Source organism: Crocodylus siamensis, chromosome 1, assembly GCF_052110815.1.
Source record: "Crocodylus siamensis isolate JL-2025a chromosome 1, ASM5211081v1, whole genome shotgun sequence".
NCBI lineage: Eukaryota > Metazoa > Chordata > Crocodylia > Crocodylidae > Crocodylus > Crocodylus siamensis.
Genome location: NC_143395.1, coordinates 168,260,591 through 168,287,436, shown reverse-complemented (window position 1 = coordinate 168,287,436; position 26,846 = coordinate 168,260,591). Strand labels below are relative to the sequence as shown.

The 26,846-nt window shown below is 41.6% G+C and overlaps 1 protein-coding gene across 2 annotated transcripts in view; it reads right to left on the bottom strand.

Annotated features, from left to right (window-relative positions):
* The window catches only part of RAB3GAP2 (RAB3 GTPase activating non-catalytic protein subunit 2), a 74,563-nt gene that overhangs the window by 47,232 nt on the left and 485 nt on the right, over nt 1-26,846 (bottom strand). The window contains exons 2-6 of one of the 2 annotated variants that reach the window (XM_090048630.1): nt 12,844-12,911; nt 7,943-8,066; nt 5,895-5,976; nt 886-933; nt 667-742 (exon numbers count right to left, since the gene is read on the bottom strand). In XM_090048630.1, coding sequence (XP_089904756.1) covers nt 667-742; nt 886-933; nt 5,895-5,976; nt 7,943-8,066; nt 12,844-12,911 — 398 coding nt within the window. The remainder of the gene's footprint in view (nt 1-666; nt 743-885; nt 934-5,894; nt 5,977-7,942; nt 8,067-12,843; nt 12,912-26,846) is intronic. The other variant, XM_090048637.1, reaches the window with a different exon arrangement.

Genomic DNA, 26,846 nt, shown 5'->3' with positions numbered 1-26,846 from the left:
ACTTCCTGGAAACATGGGACACCACAAAAAGAGGCAGTTGTTACATCCATCCATAGCAAGCATTTGCTCCACTGCAGGATGGAGAGCACTGAAGTCTCAGAGAACCATGACAACATTCAAGTGAAAAAAGTATAATGAAAAGGAAAATAAAATTACAAGATGATCAGTTCAATATGGGGGGTAAAATACAGCCTCATATAGTTGAAGCAGCAGACAGCACCACCTAAAGGACACCTGAGATTTAACCAAAGAATCAGAAACCAAAGTGAAAAAAGGGAGCAGGCAAACAAAAAGTAGAGATAGAGCAATTCTTCAGGAAAGAAGAATGAAAGACCAAACAAAAAAACTCAATAGCAGAAGGCTTTTAGAAGAGCTGTAAGCTGAGCAGAGTTTGAACACACTGTAGACACTCACACAATGTAGTTAAGAGGAATAAAGCAGCTGAAAACATTCACTGAGCTTCACAATTTTGGCATAGAACATGAGGAGAGGTGGGACACATGCACTCTAGATGGCCAGTTCTACGCTGCAAAACACTTTGGCACTTGAGACATGCACACCTACACCGAGAATGTGCAAATGGACAAGAACTGAAAGAAAATTTCACAAGGAACAGCAATACATCAGTACTTTACAGCTGCTCAATGCTGAGAAACAAAGACTCACCTCAGTGTAGAAACGAACGTAGCCAGAAGTGAAGCCTACCACAATGCAGGTCCAGTCAGGACGACCCGTGGAGCTCCTGTCCCATTCAAAGATAAAAAAATATAAGAGAAAGATCAAGTCCTAGCTTCAGAGACATACAAACACATTCCACTGATTTTAAAAAGAATTAAACTATCTGAAAGCAGAAGATGGCACTCATGAAAGTCTGTCTATTCTTACCTCTTTTGACTTGCCAATGGAATGCACAAGGCACTACTTACACATTCTCTAAAAAGAAAACAAAAATATTAAGTATATTTCATGCTCAAGTTTAGATGACACTCTACCATAGATCACTGTTACACAAAAATTTAATCCATCTTAATATTTTACTAAATAGTTCTAATGTTTAAGAAACATTTACTTTATTAAAGATGAATAAGTAACAGAGATAAATAAACTGTGCAAAACACTAACAAAACCATTCTGCAAAATTACACACAATTTAAAGTGACACACTGTGTATTAAGAAAAGACAGTTGCAGCATCTATTTATGTCATGTGGATTTGCTACCCAAAGTGGTTGAAGAAAAACCACTCATTTCTATTATTAAAAATACAGGTATTTTTATAGCAGTATGTGTTACACTTTAAGAAATTACTGGTGTACATATCAAGTAATGTAGTCCCTGGAAAAAAGTATAATAAAGCAGAAAGCAAAAGATGCAAAAACAGCACATGCCACAAAAACATTAACATGAGTCATACTGTCTGAGAAAACTGCAGTAAAAAAAGAACAGGATTACAAGGCAAAAAAAAAAAAAAAGATATAAACTAATACTGCAAATGCTTTCAGTACATCACTATAAAAAGACAAACATTCACAAATTATTTAGCTATTAAGATTACAACGAATGAACAAAGTACAGAATCCATTGTTTAAAGAAGGGATTGTCAACTGGGGATATGCATATACCCAGGGACACTTGGAAAGATGGTAGGGGGTATGCACAAGCAGGCAGGGATGCCCACTACCCCACTCCACTGCCTCTCAGAAGCAGGGCCATGGGGGTAGGGAAGAGGGGGCAGTGGCTCTCCTCTGTGGGCCACACAGGTGCTGCCTGGCTGGCCAGAGACCATCCACCACCCTGTGCCACTGCTGCATGTCACACATGTGGCTCTGCAGGCTGCTGACGGGAGGCATGTGATTGGCCAAGCGCAAGGGTCCAAAGCCTGTCAGCAGCCCATAGGAGTCACACATGCAACCGGCCACCACCATGCGACTACTGCTGCCCCCCCTGCTCCGCACCCAACTGCCACCACCAAAAGAGGTACACTCCCTAAAAAAGGTTGAAAACCCCTGGTTTAAAGGACAGCAGGAACTGCCTGAATAATGTAAGAAATCTGCAGCTGTTGACTCAGAATAAAAGGAACAGATATACTATTTTTAGATTCCAAATTGACTACTAGAAAAAGGTTAAGAATGTACATATTTAAAAACGAGATTTAGGTTCTCAATTGTTACAGCTGGTGAAATAGCGTAAAATTGTTGTATGTCGTTTTCAAAGGAAATAAAAGGATCAGAAATTAATTTGAGTTCAGGACCCATAAATTACACAATTTTATGTCTGAGATGTTTAGGAGGACTGTTTGTCAAGCGTTCCAAGTAAGAACAGATTTTTCAAAACAAGCAGAACAGAGGAAATATAAAACAGTATTAAAGAGTAATTTGGCTTTGACAATTTACTGGGGGGGGGTAGAAATCAATGCACGATAAAATGGCTAGTTTCTGCTTTCAAATGTCATTCTTCCTATTTTAAAGGAATAACAAAAAGTTGCATAAGGAATTACAAACCTGTAATTAACAAGATGCTAGAAAATTTCCAAGAGAAATAAGTAAGTATAAATTAGATTCTACACTTAGTAACAATGTTGATATGGTCCATATCAGCAACCTTTTGGAGCAGTGGGCCAGAACAACCAAGCTCAGGTCTGAGACAGGCTGGTGTTGCAACCTGGCTGCCATGGCCATGGCTTCTCCTTGCTTCCACCACTCCCTGGTTCCCAGCTGCATCCCTAGCACAACTACCAACCACACAGCCCTGGCACACCTCTTCAATGTGTGAGCACCCCGGCTCTACCCCACTCATGTGCATACAGTGCAACCAAAGCTATCCCCAAAGATGCCCAGCTCCGCAAGCTGGATCCAATGGCTCCATGAGCTACATCCAGCCCACATGTTGCTACCCTTAGGTTACATGAAAGCAACTTAATGAAGAACCTTGCCTATTTCATTTGATTATTCCTAGGCCTCACTACTTCCATAAAAAGCAATAAAGTTAGAAGTACAGTGTTCTCATGAGGTCTCATATTACTAAGTTTGTACAATGTTTGCAAAACTACTAAAGTACCTTTACTAGCATATGAAGAATAATCTAATTAAATTATACCTGTCGAAATGAAGTACACCTATGATCTAGCACACTCAATTTTCATTGCATTTTACCACTTAGAACAGTGGTGCTCAACCTTTTTGGCCACCAGGCTGGATAGGAGGCGCCCAGGCTACCCGCAGGCCAGATCTAGCTGGTGGCCCCTATACGGAACAAAGCAGTTGTAGCACAGCCCCATTCAGCTGTGCACGACCAAGGGACAGTCCAGGTCCAACCTGGCCCTGAAGGGGAAGGAGAGGACATGGTTCAGGTGGAAAAGGGGCATGGTGTAGACCTGACCCAACCCCACAGAGGGAGAAGGCATGATCAAGCTCCAACCCAGCCCCACGGTGGAAAAGGGGTGCGGCCCAGCCCAATGGGGGAAGAGGGCTTAATCTGGCTCTGTAGGGATGGGGAGGAGGAGCCTGAGCCAGCCCCAACCTGGCTCCATCCAGCCAAGGGAGAAGGGTATGACCTGGCCTCATCCAGCTGTGGCAGTGAGGGGAGGGGGTGTGACCTGACCCCAATCTGCTGTACAGGGCTTGGGGTCTGGGAGTCTGGTAGCTGGTTTGCTGTCACTATACATTTCACAGGAAATAAATAATTAAAAATATTTCTTTGAACTATGAGCCAGAACAAATATACACTCTGGTAACTCATTTTCCAAAATAAGGATATAAAATACTATAAGATTTCTATGGAAACACTTATTAACAGAGCAAATGTTCTCTTATACAGGCAGTATATCAGGGAGGTGACATTTCCAATGCAGTTACACTTTAAACGTCAAACTGAAACTACTACTGCAGACATTACAGGTAAGCTCTATTCCCCCAAGAACAAGAAAGCATCCAAGCTGTTAAAAAAGCTGAAGATTTTTCTAATCTTCTAAATATGAATTTGACAGCAGGGGAAGTGGGCAGATCAGAATAGGATGCAATTTAACAAGGCTAAGTGCAAGATAATGCACCTGGGGAGAAAGTATCTCCAATACACCTACAGACTGGGAAGTACCACTCTGAGTACCACGGCAGTGGAAAGGGACCACGGAATCATAGGCAACGCAAAAATGAACATGAGTTGCCAATGCAATGAGGTAATACGCAAGGCTAACTGCACTCTTTCTTACATTAGTAGGTGCATAATGAGCAGGTCTAGGGAGGTGATCCTTCTGCTCTATGCCGCATTGATGAGACCACATCTGGAGTACTGCATCCAATTTTGGTGCTGCACTTCAAGAGGGATGTGGATAACCTTGAGAGGGTTCAGGGAAGGGCTACTCATATGGTTGAGGGCCTGCAGAAGACAGACTGAGGGACCTGAATCTCTTCCGCCTCCGCAAGAGATCTAGCAGCTGTCTACAAACTCATCAGGGGGGTCAGTGGGGAATAGGGGATACTCTGTTTACCAGGGAGCCCCTCAGAGTTACTAGAAATAACGGCCACAAACTGAAGGAGAGCAGATTTAGACTGGACATCAGGAAGAAATTCTTTATGGTGAGGGTTGCCAAAATATGGAATGGGCTTCCAAGGGAAGTGGTGCTTTCCCCTATCTTGGAGGTGTTCAAGAAGAGATTAGTCAAACAGCTAGCTGGGATTACTTAACCCCAGCGCTCTCTGCTGCCTAGAACACGGCGTCAGACTCTATGATCTACAAGGCCCCTTCCAACCCTAGAAATCTATGAACAGTTGTAAATAAATTCCATCTTAGAGATATATTAAAGATTTGAGTGAAGTCATGTACATAAAGTAAAGTGTAGTGAACAGCAGATATTACCAGTTAAGGAGATATTGGAAACAAGTTCCATAGTCTTTAAGTACCCATGAAACCTACATACCATACTAACATACCAAAAGAGATTTTACCAGTGTAAATGGAGTTGCTCCTATGGAAGAGCTTGTGTTAGTCACAGGAAAAAACAATAAAAAGCCAGTAGTGTATTTTACAGTATTCATCAGATGCATGAGTCAGCATAGTGCCCTGCCAAGCAACACTACACCCGTGCCACAGGGTAGCTGCTGCTGCATGGGTGCCAGGCAGTCGGGGGGAGGGGGGGATGATGACAATTGGGGTGCTGCACAGAGGGCTCTGCCACAAGCCCTCAGGAGGCCCCAGATCACCACTGCTGCAGTCAATGAGTTTGGGGCTTTATTTTTTATTAAATTGCCAGGATGCTGGGGCCAGCCAGGACAGCTATCAGGGCAGGGCAGCTCTGCCATGTAGTCCCAGAGGCTCCACAGCTGCTGCTACTGTCAGCAAGTGTGCATTATTTTGGTTTTCTGGGGTTTCTTTTATTCCCAGACTGCTGGGGCTGGGCAGGGCGATAGGCATCTGTGTGGGAGGACTCTGTCAGGATGCCCCAGAGTCCCCACAGCCCCTGCTACAGCACTTTTTTTTTTTTTTTTTTTTTGTTAAAGTGCCAAGAGGCCGGGCCCAGGCAGGGCAGACATGGGGGCTTCTCCCATGGCTCCCCCTGCCCAGGGAGAGGCAGACACAGCTGGAGGAGTCATGGGAGAACCTGCAGCCACCCAGCTGTGCCTGCCTCTACCTGGCTGATCTGAATCACTGAATCAGGGTTGAATCTTCCAAAGCTGATTCAGCTGAATCAATTGAAAGCAGTAATCTGAATCAAATCACTGTCCTCCAAATTGGCTGAATCTGAATCGAATGCTTCCTCATTTCCCCAGACCTAATAAATAACCAAAAGGCATTACAATAATTTTTTTCTCCAAACTATGTATAAGCAAAGTACTTAACTAATAAGGGTAAAAAGGTAACAATTTAATCATTTACGTGAACTTAAAATTCAATACCTACCCTTCTTCAACATTCAGAGAACCACTCCAGCCAACAGCATATTGCATTTCCTCCTTTCCCTTGTCACTGTATTTCCATTTCGCTGGCATTAAGGGGAGAGAAAAAAAAAGGAGAACAATAAAGAATAAGATTTTAAAATACTACATTGTAAAAAACTTCTATATCCAATCTTTTCAAACATAACAATAGGTCTATGTTTAATCTTCCTCATTGTAATGTATACCATCATGTCTAAGTTAGGGAGCAATTAAAAACTCCCACCATAAGAAAACTATTCCAGTCATATAAGGAAACTGGGTGCTCAATTTTTAATTTTTGTCCTTAATTCTATCAATACTCAATGCAGCTAAACTGCTTGATGTCTCTCTCTCTCTCTCTCTCTCCCTCCTCCCCACCCCCACTGGAGCTATGAGGTGTAATTAAAAACAATTAAATCCTCAGATGAAAAGCACTAAGCAAATACAAAATACTTCCTGGGATAGTAATCAGCAGAGATTAAAACCCCAGAGAGTGATGCCAGGGGAAGGAGGAGGGGATAATGTGAATATTCATTATCTTCTTATTCACATCATTGTAACATTAAACATCATAGTACATTTTGTTACAGCTACGATTAAAGTTGCTTTAATGTTTTCAAAGTAGAGTTAGTCAAGTGTAAAAATCACAATACTGTGGTCTGATGGTGGACACTATCTATCTGCATGACAAATTAGGACAATCAACATCCAATGATGCAGAGGCAGGAGTTCCGTCACATCATTTAAAGGGTAACTGGTTTATTTTCAATCTAGTGGGAACAACACTAAAATGCGAAACATCTGGCATTTCCCAAAATGCCAAACAGTTGCTCTTATAAGCATCATATATTGCTGACCTACCACTACCTATGGAAAAGGAGTTTCTAACGTAGATTCTGGCATGCATGATTCTGCATGGAATGAAAAATACAGGATCAGAGCTTTAAAGAAAAAGGAGTGATTTTCATTTCATTTTCACCAGCATTTTTAAAGCGTTTCATTCCCCAACAGTAAAATAAAACAATGCTATATATTCTACTATATGAGGCTAAATTTTAGGAAAGAAAAAAAAAAAAGAGAGAGTGTCTCATGCACTTAGGGACCAGGTCAGTTTAGTTCATAAAAAAAAAAAAAAAAAAAGAAAAGAAAACACAACTTGTCCATGTGAAACAAAATTAGTATATGGGCAGTCCTCGACTTACAACATTTTGAGTTACAACGTTTTGCACTTAAAACGTTTATAAATTGACACCGTTCCAACTTTCTGATGTCGGTTTGACTTTACAATGCTTGATCCGATGCAATGCCACACCAGCGAACACATTTGCTACATCGTCCATCTCCCTGAAGAACACCTGTCCAAACTTCCTTGGACACTTTCTTTAAGAAAGCAGACAAGACTCCAGCAAAACCTGCAGCCAAGACTCCTGAGAAGACTCCAGCCAAGAACGCTTCAAAAAGTCCAGCAAAGTCACACCAAAGAAGTCCTTCCAAATCAATACGATTGTTTTTTACAATATAAATACATTAATGTAGCTATATTACTCATCTATAATTGATTGAGTTCAAATTTCTGGGTTATTTTTGGTGAATATAGGGTATCGGGCCTGGGGTCAGAAATCAATCTCCCATTTATAACATTGTTTCCTATGGGAAAAATCAGTTCTAAGTTACAACGTTTCAACTTAAGACACAGTTTTCAGGAACCAATTGTGTTGTAAGTCCAAGGACTGCCTGTATTCTAAAGGTCAGAATTTTACTTTGCCTGTTCTAGAGACAAGAAGCCAGGTATAGCGCACACATTAACCAATTAGGTCTGTTAAACTTACTGACTCAGACTCAGCTCCGCTGGAAATGAGATATATAGCTAAACCTCAGACTTGCTGGGTTTGCTTATATAATAGACCACACATATTACCTAAAACTGCCCACCCTCAGAAAATCCCTGAAGATAGCTCTTTATGATAAAATATGCTGCTCACTAGGTTAAGAGACCACGCCACGAGTACATATTGTGTATTACATACTTACGCACTAAAAAAACAGCTTTCTGCTCACGAGCTATTACCATCAGATCATTTGTGGGTGACAACGATAATACACAGTCCTGAAGCCAATAATTCGTCTGTGTCTTGCAACTGGACTCTTCTTCTCCCTATATGTAAAACTTTGATTAATATATGCAATAAGTTCCAAAATTTCAGTTTGTTACGAAGTATCCATATGTAACTTATTCCATTTCTTAAGACTACTCAGTAGCACCTACCAGTTAAAAAATGGTGGCTTGCACAGTAATGTAAGTCAAACATATCAACCTAACATGAATTCTTTTAGCAGACCAGCAGAAGAGCAGATAAAGGAATATCAGCTGACCATCTGGAAAACCTGTCTTTCAAAGGCTATTAAACATCATTAAATGAGAGTTAAAGTACTATTATGGATTAGAGACAAACTAAGAAACAAAAAAAGATTTCATAGACATTAGAGCTGGAAGGGACTTCGGAAGATCATCAAGTCCAGCCCCTTGCCCCAGGGGCAGGAAGTCAGCTAGGGTCAAAGGATCCCAAGGTAAGCATCCAGATGTTTCTCAAGGAAGTCCACAGTAGGTGCTTGGTACCACCTCTGGAGGGAGTCTATTCCAGGCCTTGGGGGCTCGGACAGTAAAGAAGTTTTTTCTTATGTCTTGGAGCAGTTTGTGACCGTTGGACCTTGTCATCCCTTGGGGTGCTCTGGTGAACCAGCATCCCTCAAGACCCTGATACACACCCCTTATATTTTTATAAGCTGCCACCAGGTCACTCCTTAGCCTGCACTTTTCAAAGCTGAAGAGTCCCATGGCTCTCAGCCTCTCTTCATAAGATCTGTTCTCTTACCCTCTAATCATGAAATGAGAAAGTGGATTAAGTGGTCAGTTTGCAACATGAATAGTTTACCCAAAATTATGCATAAAGAACAGTATTTGATAAATGTCTGCTTACACATAATTCAATTAGGCTATCATTTAAGTCACTGCAGCAAAACAACCTCCTCTTCTACCTGTACTTTTCCAAAATACAGGATTTCAAAAACCAAATTCAATCCGGGAAGCTCCCAACCAAGCTGGCCCACTGCTAGTTCTGAAGAAAAAACCCCCAATTCTCAAATGTACAAGAAATAAGAAAGGTGTGGTTATGGTGTTGCCTTCAACACAATGTAAACTCTGCTATGACTCCATCTAAAGCATGTGTAAAATACCAATATAGTGTCTCTTCTCTCAACCACTTCATAGTGGTCTCTCTCCCTGAATCTATTGCAAAAGTGAAAAATAGCATTCCAAACCTCAGTGCTTTATAGCACCTCTAAATCTATGTGAAGTACTATTTCTTCATTTAAGTCACCTGCACAAGGTAAAAAAAAAAAGTATGTTGTTATTTTTACACAATACTATTTTTTTATTTTTTTCAGTCAAGTGGTGCTAGGTGAACATTAAGAACTGTAGTGGTTCTATACACAGGCAAAAACAAAAATAACCTCAATTTTCAAATAAGGTCCTCTGAGAGAAATATAGATATCTAGTTTTGCCTCAAGAGGATTCCACTGCAGTAGAAGTTTCTCTTGGAGAGTCAGAGTCACTGATGCAGGAAACCACTACAGAAAATATTGAGAAATAGAGATACAACTATACAGGGTAAAAGAGGGAAGAACAGATTAATACTAGCATGCAACTCTGGGGAACAAAACTTGCCTCTGGCTTAAATCCCCAGAGCAAAAGTTGGTCAAAGTCCAGTTTTATTGCTCTAAGGTAAGATTTACCTTATGGTTGACTTTCCTGAATATACAAACTTCTGCTGCTTTGCTGGAGAATGTTTCAAGAGCATTTTTATTAGTATATGACATTACAACCAAAAATACATACAGCTGCTAGGCATACACAATACCTGTCAGGATCTGGATAGAGAGTAGGGCTGTGCAAAGCTTTGGCCACTGATTCGATTCGGTGGAGATTCGGCCCAATTCAGTGGCCAAATCTCCAAATCCGAATCAAATCAATCAGAGGACCCTTTAAATTCTCCGAATTGATTTGGAGAGATTTGTACACAGACACGACTTTAAATGTTTTTTCTACATACCTCTAGGTACCAGGCAGCTTGCGAATGCTGCGATGCAGGGGCACATGGAGCATCCCATACAAGCATGGGGGACTTCCCAGCATGCTAAGCAGCAGACCCAAAAGTGGACCAGAAACATGTCTAGTCCATTAGAGAGCACACTGGGGGGGCCCCTTGTACCACCTCCCCCAAGCTCAGCAACTGGTGCCTCCCAGGTCTTGGGGGGGGGGGGGGCACCCGGCATCTCCCCCCACATAGCCGATCACCAAGCCTAGGGGAATGGGAAGGGGGCCAGCAGACCTGGAAGTGGACCGGATGAACTTCCGATACACTTCCAGGTTCACTGCTGAGCACATGGGGGGGCTCCCACGCTCCTCTGGGATGCCCCATCCATCATGGCATTCACCAGCCATGCTGATACCTCAAGGTATATAGAAAAATATTTAAAGCTATGTCTATCTCCAAATCAGCATCAATTCTTCAGATTCGGATTCAGCCGAATCAAAAATCAGGGACAGTGATCCAAGTTAACGAATCGAATCACTGTCCCCAACTCGGGCTGAATCTGAATCCAATAGGGCCTGTTTCACACACCCCAAAAGACAGTATATATTAAGTCTCCTTTCTGGCTATTAGACATTCCAATTCTGAGATACAATTGCAGTATGACATACGGAGGAAATGAACTAAGGAACACCACTTGTTTAGTCAACCTGCATTAACACTTTATGTAATTTCACAAGTGTAATCAATCTTGTTTCTTAGCTTATGTCAAGATAGGCTAAACAAAAATTAAAAGCAATTCATTATCATCTTGGTCAAATTAATTTATGTTTGAATTCCATACAGCAGGGGTCAGCAGGCTTTTGCACCATGGGGCACTCTTTGCAACTCAACCGCAATGATAGGCCACAAGTCTCTGCCCCCCCACAGCACTGTGCTGCCTATGCTTACCCTTGCCATGAATCCCTGTCCCTGCTGTGGTGAGAGTAAGCATGACTATAGAGGACCAAGAGGCTCTACAGGGTAAAGGAGCAATGTGGAGGGGAAGGGTGGCATGGTACAGCAGAGACATGTTTGTCTAATTTAAATTCACAATTAAATTGAGAGGATTCAGAGCCAAGATACCTTCCTGGTACTTAACAGGGCTTCACTGTCAGAAATACCAGAATCCAGGACTGTAAAACCCAAGTCTTAATGGTGTAATATGGAATCTTAAAAAAGGACAAAAATATAAAAAGGAAAATGTTGAAGACAGCTGGATTTTTAACATATTTTTATGTACTTTAAGCCAATGTAAGAGCAGTACCTGCTTCATTCCACTCAAGAGAGACTGTCTCGGTACTGTATGAAAGGAACTGCAGATGCAGCAGCAAGTTAATACACAAAGCTACAAAAAAGATCATTCCTTAGAGTAGTTAGCCGTTTTCTCTTTCCTGTTAAATATTTTGTGCTGTACATGCTTCAGTCTGAAGCACTGAGCTTGGAAAGCACAGAACACAGCAAATTAACCTCAGGGAAGAATAAGAACAAGAAAAACAAGATTGGTTTAACATAGGGAAAAATGTTTCACTTATTAGAAATACAGCTACAGGACAGAGCAATTAAGATCTAAGTACTAGGCAAAACCTGATTTAACAATCTCAACAAAAAATTAGTCAAGGCACATACAGAAATCCCACCAAAATCGGAGACAGGAAAATTAGAAGGAAGGTTCAAATGAGCCTCAATGCAAATCAATTTTCTGGATGGATCAAACAACAGGGAATGGGTTTTGTCTGGACAAACCACTGCTGTATTAAACGGAACTATAAACGTGTGTTTTGTTCTTCTCAGAGTATGCAGGTCGCATGCTTTATTTTTAAATAGTCTTGGAACTGTAAGGGTTTTTAAAATCTGGCTGACCCTGCACCATTTACCCAACTAGTGAAGCAGTCCCATGATAGTCACTCCCCATATTTATATTAACAGCTTTCAGGATTTATCCTAGATTCTAAGCCAAATTTATAAAAGTTCTTTTACTTTGGTTTCTATATAATCATTCTTTCGTGATGATCAAGAGTCATTACAACCCAGATAGCAGAGATGCGGTTCAAGAAACACACCATTTCCATGGCAGTTAGGGTGGGACTGTAGACCAACAAAGTTTCTTCAAATTTCTCACTCATTCTCCTTCACTACGCAGAGCTGTACAATGCAAAGATGAACGAACAAGGGCTTGCTTATTCCACCACATCTTCTTACCTACATGCTATTATTCTCTTCCCCTCCTCAAGTAACTAGTTACAATAATTTCTAATAAATTCATCAGTGTGCACTGAGCACAAAGGAGGAGAAGGGATTAGGAAGTGCGATTGGGATGGCTAGGTCTCAGGCTCCACTGAGAGGAATATGCTTTTTCTAAATAACTGTACCTATTTTCAGTTATTTTACTCCTTAGTTTTCATCCAGACTTGGACAGAAGTGGCCGGTTTGGACCATGGTATCATTCACTGCGCCTACAGGTAGCTGCAGAACTGTTACTTTGCCTTGTTATTTCTTTGGCACAGAATTCAGATCTTGTTCAGGTGATAAGGCAAGCAATGACATCAGCTTTCACCCTTTGTAAGTTCTGGCAACGATGTCCTTGCCCCCAGTCACACATCTTAAGATGGTGGGGAAAAAATCCCCTGCACAATTATGGACATCAACAGCTAATTTCTCATTAAATGCTCTGAAATTTTAAGTCAGGTGTAGAAACATCTTGGCTTGATGAAAGCTACTTTAAAAAAAAGTAAACAAGCAGCAATCATCTTTTTACTGAAAGAAAACCTTATTTATGAAAGCTCACACATACAGACTTACTGGTTCTTGTGTTTCTGCTTCATCCCAGGCTCCCCAGCCATCGTCTTCCCAATTTGATGACTTGCCTGCTTTGAACAATAAGATTTTTGTTATAAAAAGGAAATCACTTAAACACATAACTGACAAAGAAATACTTAACTTGGATTGTCCAACTTCCCTATGCATCATAATTTAGTCAGACCTAACTCTTCCAAGGTAGCTACAACAGTAAAAAGGAACTAGCATATACACCATGAAGCATCAGAACCAGCATGCTATATTTCTCATGACAGTCATACTCATTTCTACATATAATGCTTCCCAAGTATACATTTAAATATAAGAGAAAGATGTGGTTTATACACTGGATTAGGAGTAGAGTACATCTCAAGTTTTCATCTGTAGCTCTAAACAAGTCACTCAGTTTAGACTAGGTAGAGCCTAGTACTGTGGGGCATCAATTCCTCTTTGGTGGCTCCTCATCTTATGGTAAAAGACAACAAGCAAATCAACTTCATTTTATCTCGGGGTCCCCACAAGCCACTTCAAGGAATACAAACAGGGTATTATGAAGATTAACTTGCTAATACTTGTGAAGCAACTTGAAGCTAAGAATGATTAGAAGTGATTACATAAAGGACTTGAAAAATCTACTTAAGTGATGAAACAGACATTCTCCCCAGTAAGAACAAAGCCTTAAGATACCAATGCCAGCAGAATTTAAGAAAAATACATTCCAAGTCTTTATTAGCGTTGCAAAGATGGAGCTAGCTCGATATCATATTGCCAACTAAAAAGGTACAAATGAAGATGCATCCAGTTATCTTCAACGCCTCCTAACTTTGTTCAGAAGTGTTCACCTTCCTGCAAATAGTTTATTGCTAATCTGAAGAGTTATTGATTCATAAAGAAGTCCTTTTAAGGTAACAATGCCCTTGGGCCAAAATAATGCAGACTTTTCTTTGATCATATTTATGAGGTTAAACTAAAGCAGCACTGTCTTTAAGGATGCAGAAAGAGCAAAGGCACTTGGTACAGCTCAGAGCTTTGCAAAACAGCACGAGTAAAAAATAAATACTGTTGTATCAGTCAGTCTGTATTATGCTATTCAAAATCCTATAAGAATCTACAGAATAGGATAAAAAAAAACTCATACATTTTCAAGCTGCTAATATTTAAAAATACATATTTTTTTAATAAGAAAGGATTGATGGCAAGACAGCAAAGACCTTTGTCTTTGGAACATGATTTCACCCCTGATCTTCTGGGCCCATGAATATAAGGTCACAAAAGAGACTCTGTTCTGTCAGTTCTTTCGGAGATGGGGTAGGCAGGCTGACTAAATAAGTGTGACAGGCAATGAGTTCTAGGGATTGGGAAAGGGTTTTTACTCTTGGCACTTCTGATCATAACCATATGGATTAGTATCTGTGCTATTACTAATCTGTGCAAGTATGCAAAACTAAAGTTTGACTCATTTCTAATCCATCAAAGGAAAATGTACAACAAACTAATTTTTGTAAAACATAAAGAAAGAAGTTATTATTAAAAATTCTCTAGCATGTTTTAATCTGGTCTTCTCAATGGATCTATGCATTTATCTTCATAACCTGAGAACTGACCAGCAAATTAAATTCAGTGCCAAACTCATGACAGAATTTGCTTTTCCAACAAGAATACATAAAGGCATGTGGAGACAGGGGAGCTTTTTAATCTATTGATAGAAATTCCTTTCATCTGATATAGATGAACAAAATCCCCATCTTCAGGATTTAGTGGAAGGCTTGTTAGCTTGGAAGTGAATTCAGTCTGTTGCTCCCAGGGTTAGATGTTCCTAGAAATGCTAAGGAAGGGAATGCACTTACCCTATGAGCGAGATAAGCAATAATTTTAAAATAAATAAATAAATATTTAAAATAAAAATTAAAAAAAAAATCACACCTTAGGCTGCTGCTTTCTAGCATCTTTTCTGATCCCCTTAAATGTCCCCCTCAAAGCCAGGCCTTTGAGAAAGATAAAACTGCACTTAATAAACAAACAGAGGATCCTTTCCTGTGCCCAGCCTCCAACAGAATCCCAATACTGAGAAGAAGAATGTGTGCAGAAAAGGATTACAGAGTAGTAGTAAATTCAGTGTCTTGGCCTTGCTTGTAGGCACAAAAGACTGACAGACAAAAGAAATTAAAAAAAAAGAAAGGCCATTTCCTATCATTTTTAGTTCTTTCTTTGAAAGCTGTTGGAAGGAGGTAACACATCTTAGTGGGTAAGGCAGGGACCTGGAGATTAAGATTTGAACTCCATCCCATATTCAGACATCGATGCAATAACAAGACCCAGAAGTGACTTACTACCACAATTCACCCCCCTTAAAAACGAGGTATTAATGTACCACTTCACAGTGGTATCAAAATGGTTAATCAATGTTTTTAAATATGCTGAGAGTCTAGGATATGATGAAGAGTCAGAGATACAAAATGTAATAGAAAATAAACTCCTGCATTCACATCAATGCATAGGCAAACAAAAATAAAGGGGACAGTCTTGCACTGACTATTAAATTGGGCCCACACAAGCAGGGGTGTGCCTTTACATCAGCACAAATAGTAGCGGCAGAAATCTGCATTGCTACTTTGTGCCCCACTGCATGCCCCTGCCCATATGCTTTGCAGCAGGACACACTGTCCCACTGCTCCATGTGCTGCGGTGGGGGGGGGAGAGCCTGACTGGGACTCTGGGCGCCTCAGCAAGGGGAAGCCATTCATTGTGCCAAGGCACTCTGTGCCCTGGCAAGTCGGGAAGCGACAAGTGGAGAGGGGGGGAGTAGCCAGCCCAGAGTGCAAGGCTGCCTGCTTCTACAACTTTGCACACTGCAGAGCCCCCACCTTGTAGCACTGTGCCCCAACCAACTACATGTACAGCCCCCGCACTGAGGCACGCAGAGACAGGGGAGTACCCAGCCCAAAGCTGCCTGTTCTCCCCTCTCAAGGCACACTGCTCCCCAGCCAGCTGCTCCATGGCTGGTTGGGGCACAGGGTGCCTGAGCTCGAGGGCTCCATGTGCCTCAGTGCATGGGGCTCTGCAGCAGAGCCAACGCACTGAGGCATGTGGAGACAGGGGAGCAGCCAGCCCAGGGCTGCCTGCTCCCCTGTCTTGAAGAACCCTGTGCCTCAGCCACCCAGGGAGTAGCTGCTAGGGCACAGTGCGGCTCACGGGGGCTCCACAGCACATGGAGGCAGGTGAGCAGGCAGCCCTGGCCTGCCAGCTCCTCCACTTATGTATTTGTCCAGGGGCTCGCCACTTTGGCATGTTTCCAGGGTTTGTTTGTTTGCTACCTGTAAATCCCAGTAGCAAATTTTGCCCCAGCACTGCAAATCAACAGTGCCAAGCATTGACTGATGTTGAACTTGTGCAGTTTGTGGCCCAGCAAAGAGGTCTGCAGTGCCACAAACCACATGTGCCTACACATCTGGATCCAGCCTTGAGGACTAGAGTGGGAGGACTTTCTCCTTGTTCAAAGATCAACAAACCTAGCAGAAATCAGACTGCATTACCACAACTGTTTACTGGCCTATCATAGGTAGAGATGAACCCAGTGCACATACATCCACAACAAGACAACCACCATCAAGCCAGCACCCACTGCTGTAGTCTAACAGCAAAATCAAATTGCTCACTCTGAATTCTTCATGTCATGAAAGAACCACTGGGCATCAGTAGCAAATTACAACAACATTGACTGTGCTACATCTGCTCCCAGTAATTCTGTTTTTCCTCCAGAGGTTTTCCTAAGGATTTTTATCATCAACAGAAGCCATGTCTATGCTAGTCTTAAAATGAGGTTTAAAAACAAACACAGTGGAAGCTAACCGTACTCAAGCAGGGTTCTGACACTGATTAGTCAGTATGGAAATAGCACAACATTCAGAACCATCATGCTCAGGATCCAACTCCTTTAATTATATGATTCAATACATGCTATCCACTCAAACCATGACATAACCCAGCACAGCAACCCCAGAACCTAAAGCAATCTTGCTGAAGTACAGTTTTTAAACTCTTCTGCATGGCTTGTGAGACAGAACCTAAATAGACTAGAAATGATTTGTAAAGAACAAAGCTGTCCAACAATGTTGCTGAAAAGGCATCTAAATAGATTAAGCCTGGACAAATACAAGACGCCCACAGATGAGCACCCTTTATTATAATTCAAAAGGTCTCTCCCATCTGTAAAAAGAATGAGTCAGCCAGCTTTCGCACATTATCACTAGACAAAAATCGACTGTAAAGACATGCCCAAAGTAGCTGTATAACTTACGTTTCCAGGATCTGTTTCTTATCTTTATTTTAAAATTTTCCAGTATTTAGATAAATTAAATAAGGTGATGTTAAGGGTGAAATATGTTTTTATATCTGGTCACCATCACCATTTTGCCAGAGAAAGAAGAGATTAGTAAGAAAATGACCCAATTAACTATACCACAAGACTTTAATTTCCCTTTCGAAGAGCTCTAAATAAAATTCTCTCCCCCTTGCATTTAATAAACTTAAAAGTGAATGAAATTCCATCTCTGCAACAACCTAAAATTGCTAGAAAAGCAACCAATATGCCACTCTCTGGTATTAGTATTCTCAGAAGACGACCTTGCGTATGACAGTAGTCCTGAAGTGCATTTGTACAGCACAACCTCAGGACTCTCTTTGTAAAAACTTTTACATAAACTAGATATCAGCTTAGTCCACCAAGGCAGGGTCACAAGGTCTATCACCCTGTAACAACAGATGAAGGAATACCACCCTACAGGTGTTAATTTACAGAGATGAGCTAACTTCAAGTATTAATGATTTCCTTGAGGTTTGAAAAATTCATACATCAAGTACTGTTAGTATCAGATAAACAGACTTACATGAACAAATGAGAGAAGGGAAGAAAACAATGTCAAATGCTGCAAAAGCTAATCTTTATTTTAAATGTCTTCTATGCCTTTTAATTACACAGAAAACAGAAATGCAAATCAATGTTGAGATGTCTTCCTACATAGGCATGCAGATCATGCTCATATCTTTGCTTCCTGCTACTTCTAGCTTTCCCAATCTGCACCATAGTAAAAATAGGCATGTTGCCTGCTGGAGAACAAGTAGAAATAGCAATAGGTCCTTCTGTGGGTCAACAGCAACAAGAACTGCTAAGTACTAACCCTAATTTACAACATTAGGGGTTTGTTACCATGGAAGTTTTAAAACTTTAAAAATAAAGGTATAAATAACATCACGGGAAACATTTATGTGGGGTGCACTTAATATGCAAGAATATATCCTAAACATGTGTCAGCATTTGAAAAGTCCATTTACTAAGCTACTAAAACTAAACTATACCTGAATCATAGGTTCTGTGACTTTAATTTCCATTTCGGTGTTGATAATGTTAATATGCTTTATAGAATGTTTCTAACCAAGTGAATGTTTCTAGTGTAAACTTAAAGCTTGAATGACTAACACTGGGATAAGATAAATGCCATATTTACCCAAATACAAGATGACTTTGAATTTAAAATAACACCACCACCCTCCTCCCACAATTATATTCAGGACATGGAAAATGTATACATTTGTTAAAATAGTCCATGTACAGAGTCTAATTTTTGGAGGGTCATCTTAAATTCATCCCTTTCACCACTGCATGGGGACAAGCAGCAGTGGAGTCAAGTGGCCTGAACCCTGCCCATTGCACCTGCCCCCCACCCCAAACCTGTCCCCTGTGCTACCTGCCCCCTTGTACCCGCATACCCCGCAACTGCTCCTCTTCACTGGGCCCCCTGCTGCCAGTCCCCATCCTGCCTTCCTCACCACCCCTCACCTGCAACTACTGCTTATCTTTCAGTTGCAGTTCCAGCTCCAGCTGAGGCCCCACTCTGGCCCAGGGCATGAAACAGAGCACATACGACCTCTGGCCTCTGCCAGGCCACACACTAACTGCTGTGGCAGCAACCACTCTGTCCTGAGCCACAGTACATAGTCTAGGTGTATCTGGTGTGTATTCATGCCTCAACTGTGTAGTTAATTAACAATTAATTTCTTAACACTAAAATTTTATCAATCTGATACTTAATATGTGGATCATTTCGTCCCATTACAGAAAAGCATGAAACGAATAAACTACTTACAATTCATGTACAACTGGTTTTATAGCCATTACAGCATAAAAATGACTGTAAATATTTTTAGATCAAGTTGATACGTGATCCCAAAATATCTTATACCATTGTTATCAACCAGATTAAATGCAATACAAATATTATTCCTAACATGCATACTTGTTAGGAGTTGTTCAGCAGCTTTCTAAAACAATTAGATGCCATGATGCTAGGAATCCAGAAAATGTTTGTCTCGCTGTTATTGCTAACATTAACCTAGCAGCTTTAAAAAAAATGTCATGTTTTGTGAAACTCATTCTCTACTAAAACATGAAAGTGGTAGAACCTTCCTTTCCAAGACAAGAACCTACTGGCTATCAACCAAATATCCTCAGTTGGTTAGTAACTTTTCCCTTAATACTGCTTTTACTACCTAGAGCAAAGAGCTGAGAGCCACGCTGACATCTCTAATATTAATCAGTCCAATGAAAAGAGGACACACATTTGTAAGTAGGCAAATCATAAGTCAATGTAATGTTCTACAAATATTTATAAGACTGCTTTTAAGTCATTTCAGTGTTACCACTATGTACTTTAAATGCAAGTTTTGATATCTGACTGCATAGAGCAATAAAGGAAAACAGCATGCATCTCTAGAAAATGACTTCCTTCCAGTGTTTAATTTACTGAAGTACCCAGAAGCGTGACTACTTAGGAGACACAATAAATTAATAACCATTCTTCAGATGAGATGGGCAGTTTATTGTTCATTTACATACGCAAATGGAATGAATCACTTTGCTGTTGCAAAAAAAATACTTCATTTGTTGTTTTAAAACTGATTACATGCATTTAATTCACTGTTTCCCATCACACTTCCCTACTGCTGAACTATCCCAATCCAAAAAAAATGAACTGTATCAGTCTGCATCAACCATTATTTTTCTAAAATTATGGGGGGGGTTTCTTAAAAATACACCTGCTTAAAATGTTGCTGGGTTTTTGGTTGTAGCCATGTTGGTCTAGGGACACAGGCAGGCAAGGTTCTTTGGGTAGATGTGGTATCTTTTATTAGACCAACTGGAGTAGTTGGGGGAAAAAAAGTTATTTTTCTATGAAGTTATTTTTCTGTGAAGAAGGGTGATTGCGCCCAAAAGCTTGCTAAGAAGCTTTTCCCAACTACTCAGTTGATTGAATAAAAAATATCACATCTACCCAAAGAACCTTGCTTACCTGCTTAAAATGGCATGTGAAATTATGACTGTGCCCGTCTAGATCCGAGTAGCTGTTCCTAAGCAGCCTGGGATTGGGTACTTTCATCTCATCTATGTTCTCTCTTGGGCACCCATGCTGATCATACATCACCTGCCCAGAGAAGCCCCCAATACTCACCCATCACATCTTGATGTTTTTGTTCAACCAGCTAGACTTGGTCGTGTGTTAGTTAGCCTGAACCCCTTGGGTGCCAGGCCTAATGGCATGGACCTGATCTGGGCCTCGAGTGTGACAATATGAGCACAGCATCTCATTTCCAAGCTGCATACTGGATGAAGGCCCCTTGTTTCTGGGCTCAGCTAAGAAGGCCTGTGATATGCCTGGTGGTCTCGCTCTCTTCTTGGGAGCGCAGGGCCTTCTGGCCACTGGGCAGCCTAATGGGCTTTCAGAATCCTTACCTGGAATCCCCGAGGGCCCCTGGCCCCTTGGCCCCGGAAGTGAAGCGTGTGTCTGCTCTTCGGCCTCAGGGGCAACCAAAAATGCAGAAAGAAATAAACAGAAGTGTCAGGGAGGTACTGTCCCTCCTCCCTACTCATATCTCCTACATGTAATGCTGTGGTCCATCCCTTGGCATCCTTCCCAGCTCTGGCACCGAGTGCCACTCCGTTATGGGGCAGACCCCTCTTTGGGACTCTGTCCTGGGTCCCTGCATGGAAGCGACTGACTGCACCAGCAGGAGCGCACAGCCTCCTCCCAGCTGCCGCTCGCCGGCATCTTTCCTGCAGCCGGCTTTTGCTGGACCCAGCCGGTGTGTCTTTATGACATCACTGCCCAGTGTCAGCTCCAGCTGAACAGATAAGCAGCTGATGAACCGCATGGACGGCTCATCTAGCTTCTGCCAGGTCCCGGCCGCCATACCTGCAGCAGGCGAGTATCTGTCCATTACGGGGCTTTTGGGGTCATTCCCCAGGGGCCACAGGGTTTACCAGCCGTGATTCCGGCCCCGGAAACAGGGTCTCCATCCCTTTTCTTTTGTCACCCTGTGCCAAGCGGAGACTGGATAGGCACCTGGCTGGGGTCTTATGACCCCTCCCACCCCCAGTGCTCCTTCCTGCCCATGGCAGGGAGTCGGATTAGATGATCTGTCTAGGTCCCTTCCAACTCGCTGATTCTATGATTCAATAACAACCCATTTTAAAAGGACTAAGTGGATATAACCTATTAAAACTATATAAATAAAAGAAGCAATATCAATGCAAAATGAATGAGTTAAATACAACTACCTTTTAGTTTTATAGAGAACAAAGAAAAATCATCTTTAACTTCTGAAGCTTTTAAATATATCAGCTTCATATCATCTACTGCAGGGGTGGCTCAACCCCCCAGGCTGTGGGCCAAATCCAGCCTGAGGAGTCACAGCATCAGACTTACAGGGCTCCCCACAGGTCAGGAAATTTTGCAATGGAGGTGGAGCAGTAGCAATTAATCCAGCCACTGGTCCCTCGCTGCCAAAATACCAAGTCCCATACAGATGGACAGGTGTAAGGCCGTGCCCCTTCCCCCTATGCAACCAGACTGGGGTTGCTATGAACCCAAATGCTGTATTGGGTTTACTGGCTGGATCTGGACTGCAGAGGAACTGGGCACTGCCAATCCAGCTTGCAGGGCAAAATGTTAAGCGCCACTGATTTACTGCATTTGGTATCTACATTCAGTCTTTACAATAGAGTAAATGTTAGTATTTACACGTTTCCCAGTGGTAAAATTTTAAATTTCTGTTACACAGAAAAGCTTTGCCTCAAAATGTTTTCTTCATTCCAATGCAGACAAGGTTCTTTGGGTAAATCCAATATCTTTTATTAGACCAACTCAAATAGTTGGAAGAATTCTTCTTAGCAAGTTTTTAGGGACAAATACCCATAGTCAGGCTGAGCACACCTGACGAACAGTATTTGTACCCAAAAGCTTGCAAAGAAGTATTTTTCCAACTATTTGAGTTGGTCTAATAAAAGATAGTGGATTTACCCAAAGAACCTTGGCTACCGACGTCCTTAAACCAATCTGGCTAGAACCTACACCCTTCTTCATTCCAACTAATTCATTCTGATTTGAGACAGTGCCTAAAGCAGTCACAGGCTCCAACTTTGTTTTTTGCCAGTGGGTGAGTTTTGTTTTGGTTTTGGGGGTTTTTTGGGGGGGCGGGTTGTGTGTTCCCACACCAAGCCCAGAAGAAGAGGCAGTGTGTTACTTCAACCCGGCTTTCCCACTGTGGGCCGCTGGTGCTGAGCACCCACTAATTCTTACTGGTTGGTGCTTAAACCCTAGATCACCCATGGAGTTGCCGCTTCTGCTGGAGCTGAAAAAGAAAAATATCTCCTTTTTATCTTCTCCTCTAAAAGAGATTAAGATAGGATAAGACATACTAATTCTAAGGGTGGAAGAAGGGAGGGGCTGCTTCCACAACAGGCAAGCCCAAGATGGCTGCTGCCCCAGCCCCTCACCACTGATTGGCTGCGAGGGCTGTCCATCATACAACATACATCCCCACACCTCACCACCAATTGGTGGAGAGGAGTGTGTCCATACAATGCACAACTCTCACACCCAATCAGCACCTGGGGGTAGGGTCTCAGCCAATCAGAGGCTTGGAGGGCACCATGCTCAACCCACAAAATGGCTGTCAGGCCCATGGGTTTCCCTGAAAAATCAGCCAGCAACCACCTTGACTTTGCTAAGTCCCTACTCATATCCACTTATGCTTTGTCATTTTTCCCCGAGAAGACAAAATGTGGTCCTACAATGGCCTGCACTGTCAACAAATACAAATGCAAATCCTAGAAGACTAAGTAGGCAGGCAACCTGGGTATCATTTCATGTCATATCTGACTGTGCTATGCTACCATAAAGATATACAACTTTTATGCATACTCTTAGAAGATAAAAAAGCAAAAACGAAATACTCCAAATAAAAACAAATACAACGCAATAGAATTGAAAGAAAAAAGGTAACACCAGGATCCAATCATAATGAATATGATTCTACTCTACTCTGCATCATGTGAAATTATTTAGTTATGAAAATGAGTGTGATGATAAATGGTTTGAATAGATTTATACCTTCTCTGCACTGTAAACTAGTAAAGAATCCAACTAGAGAAGTATATTCTTGGCCTAAGAAATCAAAACACAACTGTACGTGCAAGAGCTGCACTACCGCTCAATCCTTCATTATGTTCAAATACAAGATTATGTTCAATCTGGTCTAGTAAGGAAATTACTATAATCCATAATCAGATTATGGACACCAAAAAAATGAAGGATTAGAGAACTTTCCTTTTAAGTACAATAAGAAGCAGAATACAGCAATGTTAACTATTTTTAATTTTTAAGACAATGAATTTTCTTTGGATCTTTCTGACAGTGTGTGTGATTTTACTGTATTTACTTGAATCCAAGATAAGGTTTCTTCCCCTGCTTCCCCACACGGTTTAACATGGGGAAGAAGCCTCATCTTGGGTTCAAGTACCAGGACTGGGGCCTAAGCAGTTGCCACCACTGCTGCTTTCTGGCCAGAGCTAGAATAACTCAAAGGGGCTCAGGTGGTTGGGGTGTGCAGCAGAAGAGTATAGGGGAGGCTACTCAGTGCATGAAGTGAGCACAGAAAAAACCGTGTAGTGTAGGAGGGAGAAAGAAGGGGAGCTCACCCAGTGGTAGGTTAGCACAGGAGAGTCCACCCAGCAGAAGTAGAACTGCTATGGCTCTGGCTACAGCCCCAATCTGGCTGGGGACTAGAGATAGCACTGCTTCCACCATCACTACCTAGTCATGACCAGGGTAAGGATTCAGACTAATATGGTATATCTGAAAACATTCTCTTTCTGTAGCTGCTATTTAAAGAAATTTAAGAGCTACACAAAGAGAAACCAACTCTGCAGTAAAAAACATTTGTACACAAGTGCTCTCAAGTATAAATACACTTTAAAAAGGCAGGAAATATTTCATCTCTTTTAGTAGGTATTTTTCTTAACATAGGATTATGAAGCGGTACATACTGACAACTGGTGGCTTATCTTCAACAATTTGGAGATGCTTCAAAGCTATCAGTCAGCTCCTGAAAACTCTCCTTCATACACAGACAACATTGCACATGTCCTCACCTGTTATGATGTTTCAAGAAATGACACTCAAAAAGTAATGCCAAGTTACTTGGGCAGAAGTGCATAATTGTTTCTGAACCAGGTTTTAGAGCAGCAGAGGTGCTGAACTGTGGAATTTGGCTGATTAAACATTTTTCCTTATGTCTTGACAAGGTGATTCTACAACCAAAATTGCTTCTATCAAGTTTATCCTTTGTAAAGTCTCTTATAAAGAAACAACAGAGATAAACCTATTCTGACACTATTCATACAACAATTTTGTGACAAAATTATAGCCTGCACAAAGCTCATCAGTTGCTGATACCAGTAACAAGGTACTTCACTATTACACAGAAATTGTAGAAATGTTAAATCTCATTTTTCTCCTGGCATACATACACTCAAAACTTTTTCCCCCCCACAACTTTTCACTTTAGTACAAAGTAGATAAGAAATACCACCTTTAAAGTTTTCAAAAGCAAAACTAGAAATTAATGGCCAAAGCAATTTTCAACAGCGTTTATCCACTGATCCACTACATGGCTCTCTATCCCACTCACTAATTCTGTGCAGGTTTCACATGATTGCCCTTCATCCCGGTCTCGTCTTGCTCATCCAGAAACACACTGACCTCCCATCTCAATGGAGACAACTCAAAGATCTACCTCTTTATTCAAGGTTTGTCTTCTGTCCAAACTAAGATCTCAGCTCGTCTCTGATACCTCCTCATGGATGCCTAGTTGTTAGTTGTCTTAACATGCCTAAAATTCTTAATATTTCTCCCCCAAGCCCTTCCCTCTGCCTTTCTGGGTCTTTATGAACATTACAGTCTCATCTGTCACTCAAGCCAATAATTGGGTGTCATCTTATACCACCAGATCAGGGTCAGGCTATTATTTTGGACAGAGGGCCACTTAATGAGTTCTGGAAAGCCAACGAGGGCCACGTGACAGGCAGCCCAGGGCAGATTAATATTAATTTTCTAAATTTTTTAGGGGCCCCGCAAATCGGATAGAATAGCCTGGCGGGCCGCATTCAGCCCCCAGGCTGTATTTTGCCCACCCTGCACTAGATTCTCCTATTCAGCTATGTGTAAGTCTTCCTCATTCTTTCTAAGATCTGTAGGACAAAGCCTATCGTAACTGTCCATACAGTTAAAACTCTTTCATCACCAAGATGCTTTCATCACCTTTGTCTGTTACTGTAACATCCTTCTTTCTGGTCCTTACAAACACAATCTTGCCCCACTGATACACATTCAGAAGGCTGCAGCTTTATTTTTCTAACCTGATGCATACACTATGTCTCTGCTTTCTCTGCATCTTCTCCTACATAACAGACAGATTATTTCACAGCCTGTCCGCTGCCTACCTGTCATCTCTTATCACTACTGGATTCAAAATCTACTTCTGATCAGCCTATTGTACTAGTCTCCACTGCCTACCTGTTAAATTTTAGAAAGACCCTGTGTGCTTCCTCCCATGCTGCCACTCAGGCTTGAAGCTTCCTGGAAATATCAACATTAGCCTCTTTCAAGACTCAACATGATGCCTACAAAAAGAAAATTGCAGTGAGTCAACACTGCTTACCTTGTAGACTGATACAATCTCATTTTTGCCTGGTACTCTCTTATTTGCCTGTATTTCCCTGCTGTCTCTTACTGTCTACTTAAATAGCAATAGACAACAGGACTAGCTTTTTAGGGTAAAACTAGCTTTTTGTTGTGTACAATGCTCAGCACAGTGAGGTCAAGGTACATGACCAGTGGTCCTAAACAATACAACAGCAACAGAAGTTATATGTTGGGGTTTTTTTTTAATTTAAGCCAACCAAAGTAATCTTCCCCTTCTTAAAGAGAATTTGCAAAGGCAATCTCATAAGTACATTTGGGATCAGGAAGGAACTGTACCTGGCACTCAGACTGGCATGGGCTGTAAGAATTTTCACCTTCCTCAGAGGGGAACATTTTCCTCTTCCATAGATCTCCTAAGTGTATTTTAACAACCTACTTCCTGACAGCACACTGCCCTCATAACACTTTGCTTAGATGGTTTGAGGAGATGATCCTGCTTTTAACAGGATGTTGGACCCTGTAACTTCCTGGGGCCCCTCCCAGCCCTACTTTTCAATGATGCTATCTATGATTCACAGTGCAAGAGACATTCCACCTTCCTCTGATCGGATCACTCCTAACAGAAAGCCTGCAGGAGAAGGTTATCAAAGGACAAAACGTTGAGAGCTGGAGCCTAAAACATACGTAACGCAGGGGGACCACTGAACCTGCTTGCAGTCCTAGTGAATTTAATGAGATTCTGCAGGATGCACAAGCAGTTCACCAAAGAATCACAGGATCAGTGCCTCAACTGGAAGATAAGCAAACATGATTTTAAAGCCCTTTAGAAAGCAAGAGGCCTAATAACTGCAAGAACAATCCTGCCTGTGCACTAATGTTTGCCATTTGTGGTGTGCTGTGACACCCACGGGCAGGTGTACCTGTGAGCGTATGACAACTATGGCGTCTCAGGCTCTTCTGTTCTCTCTG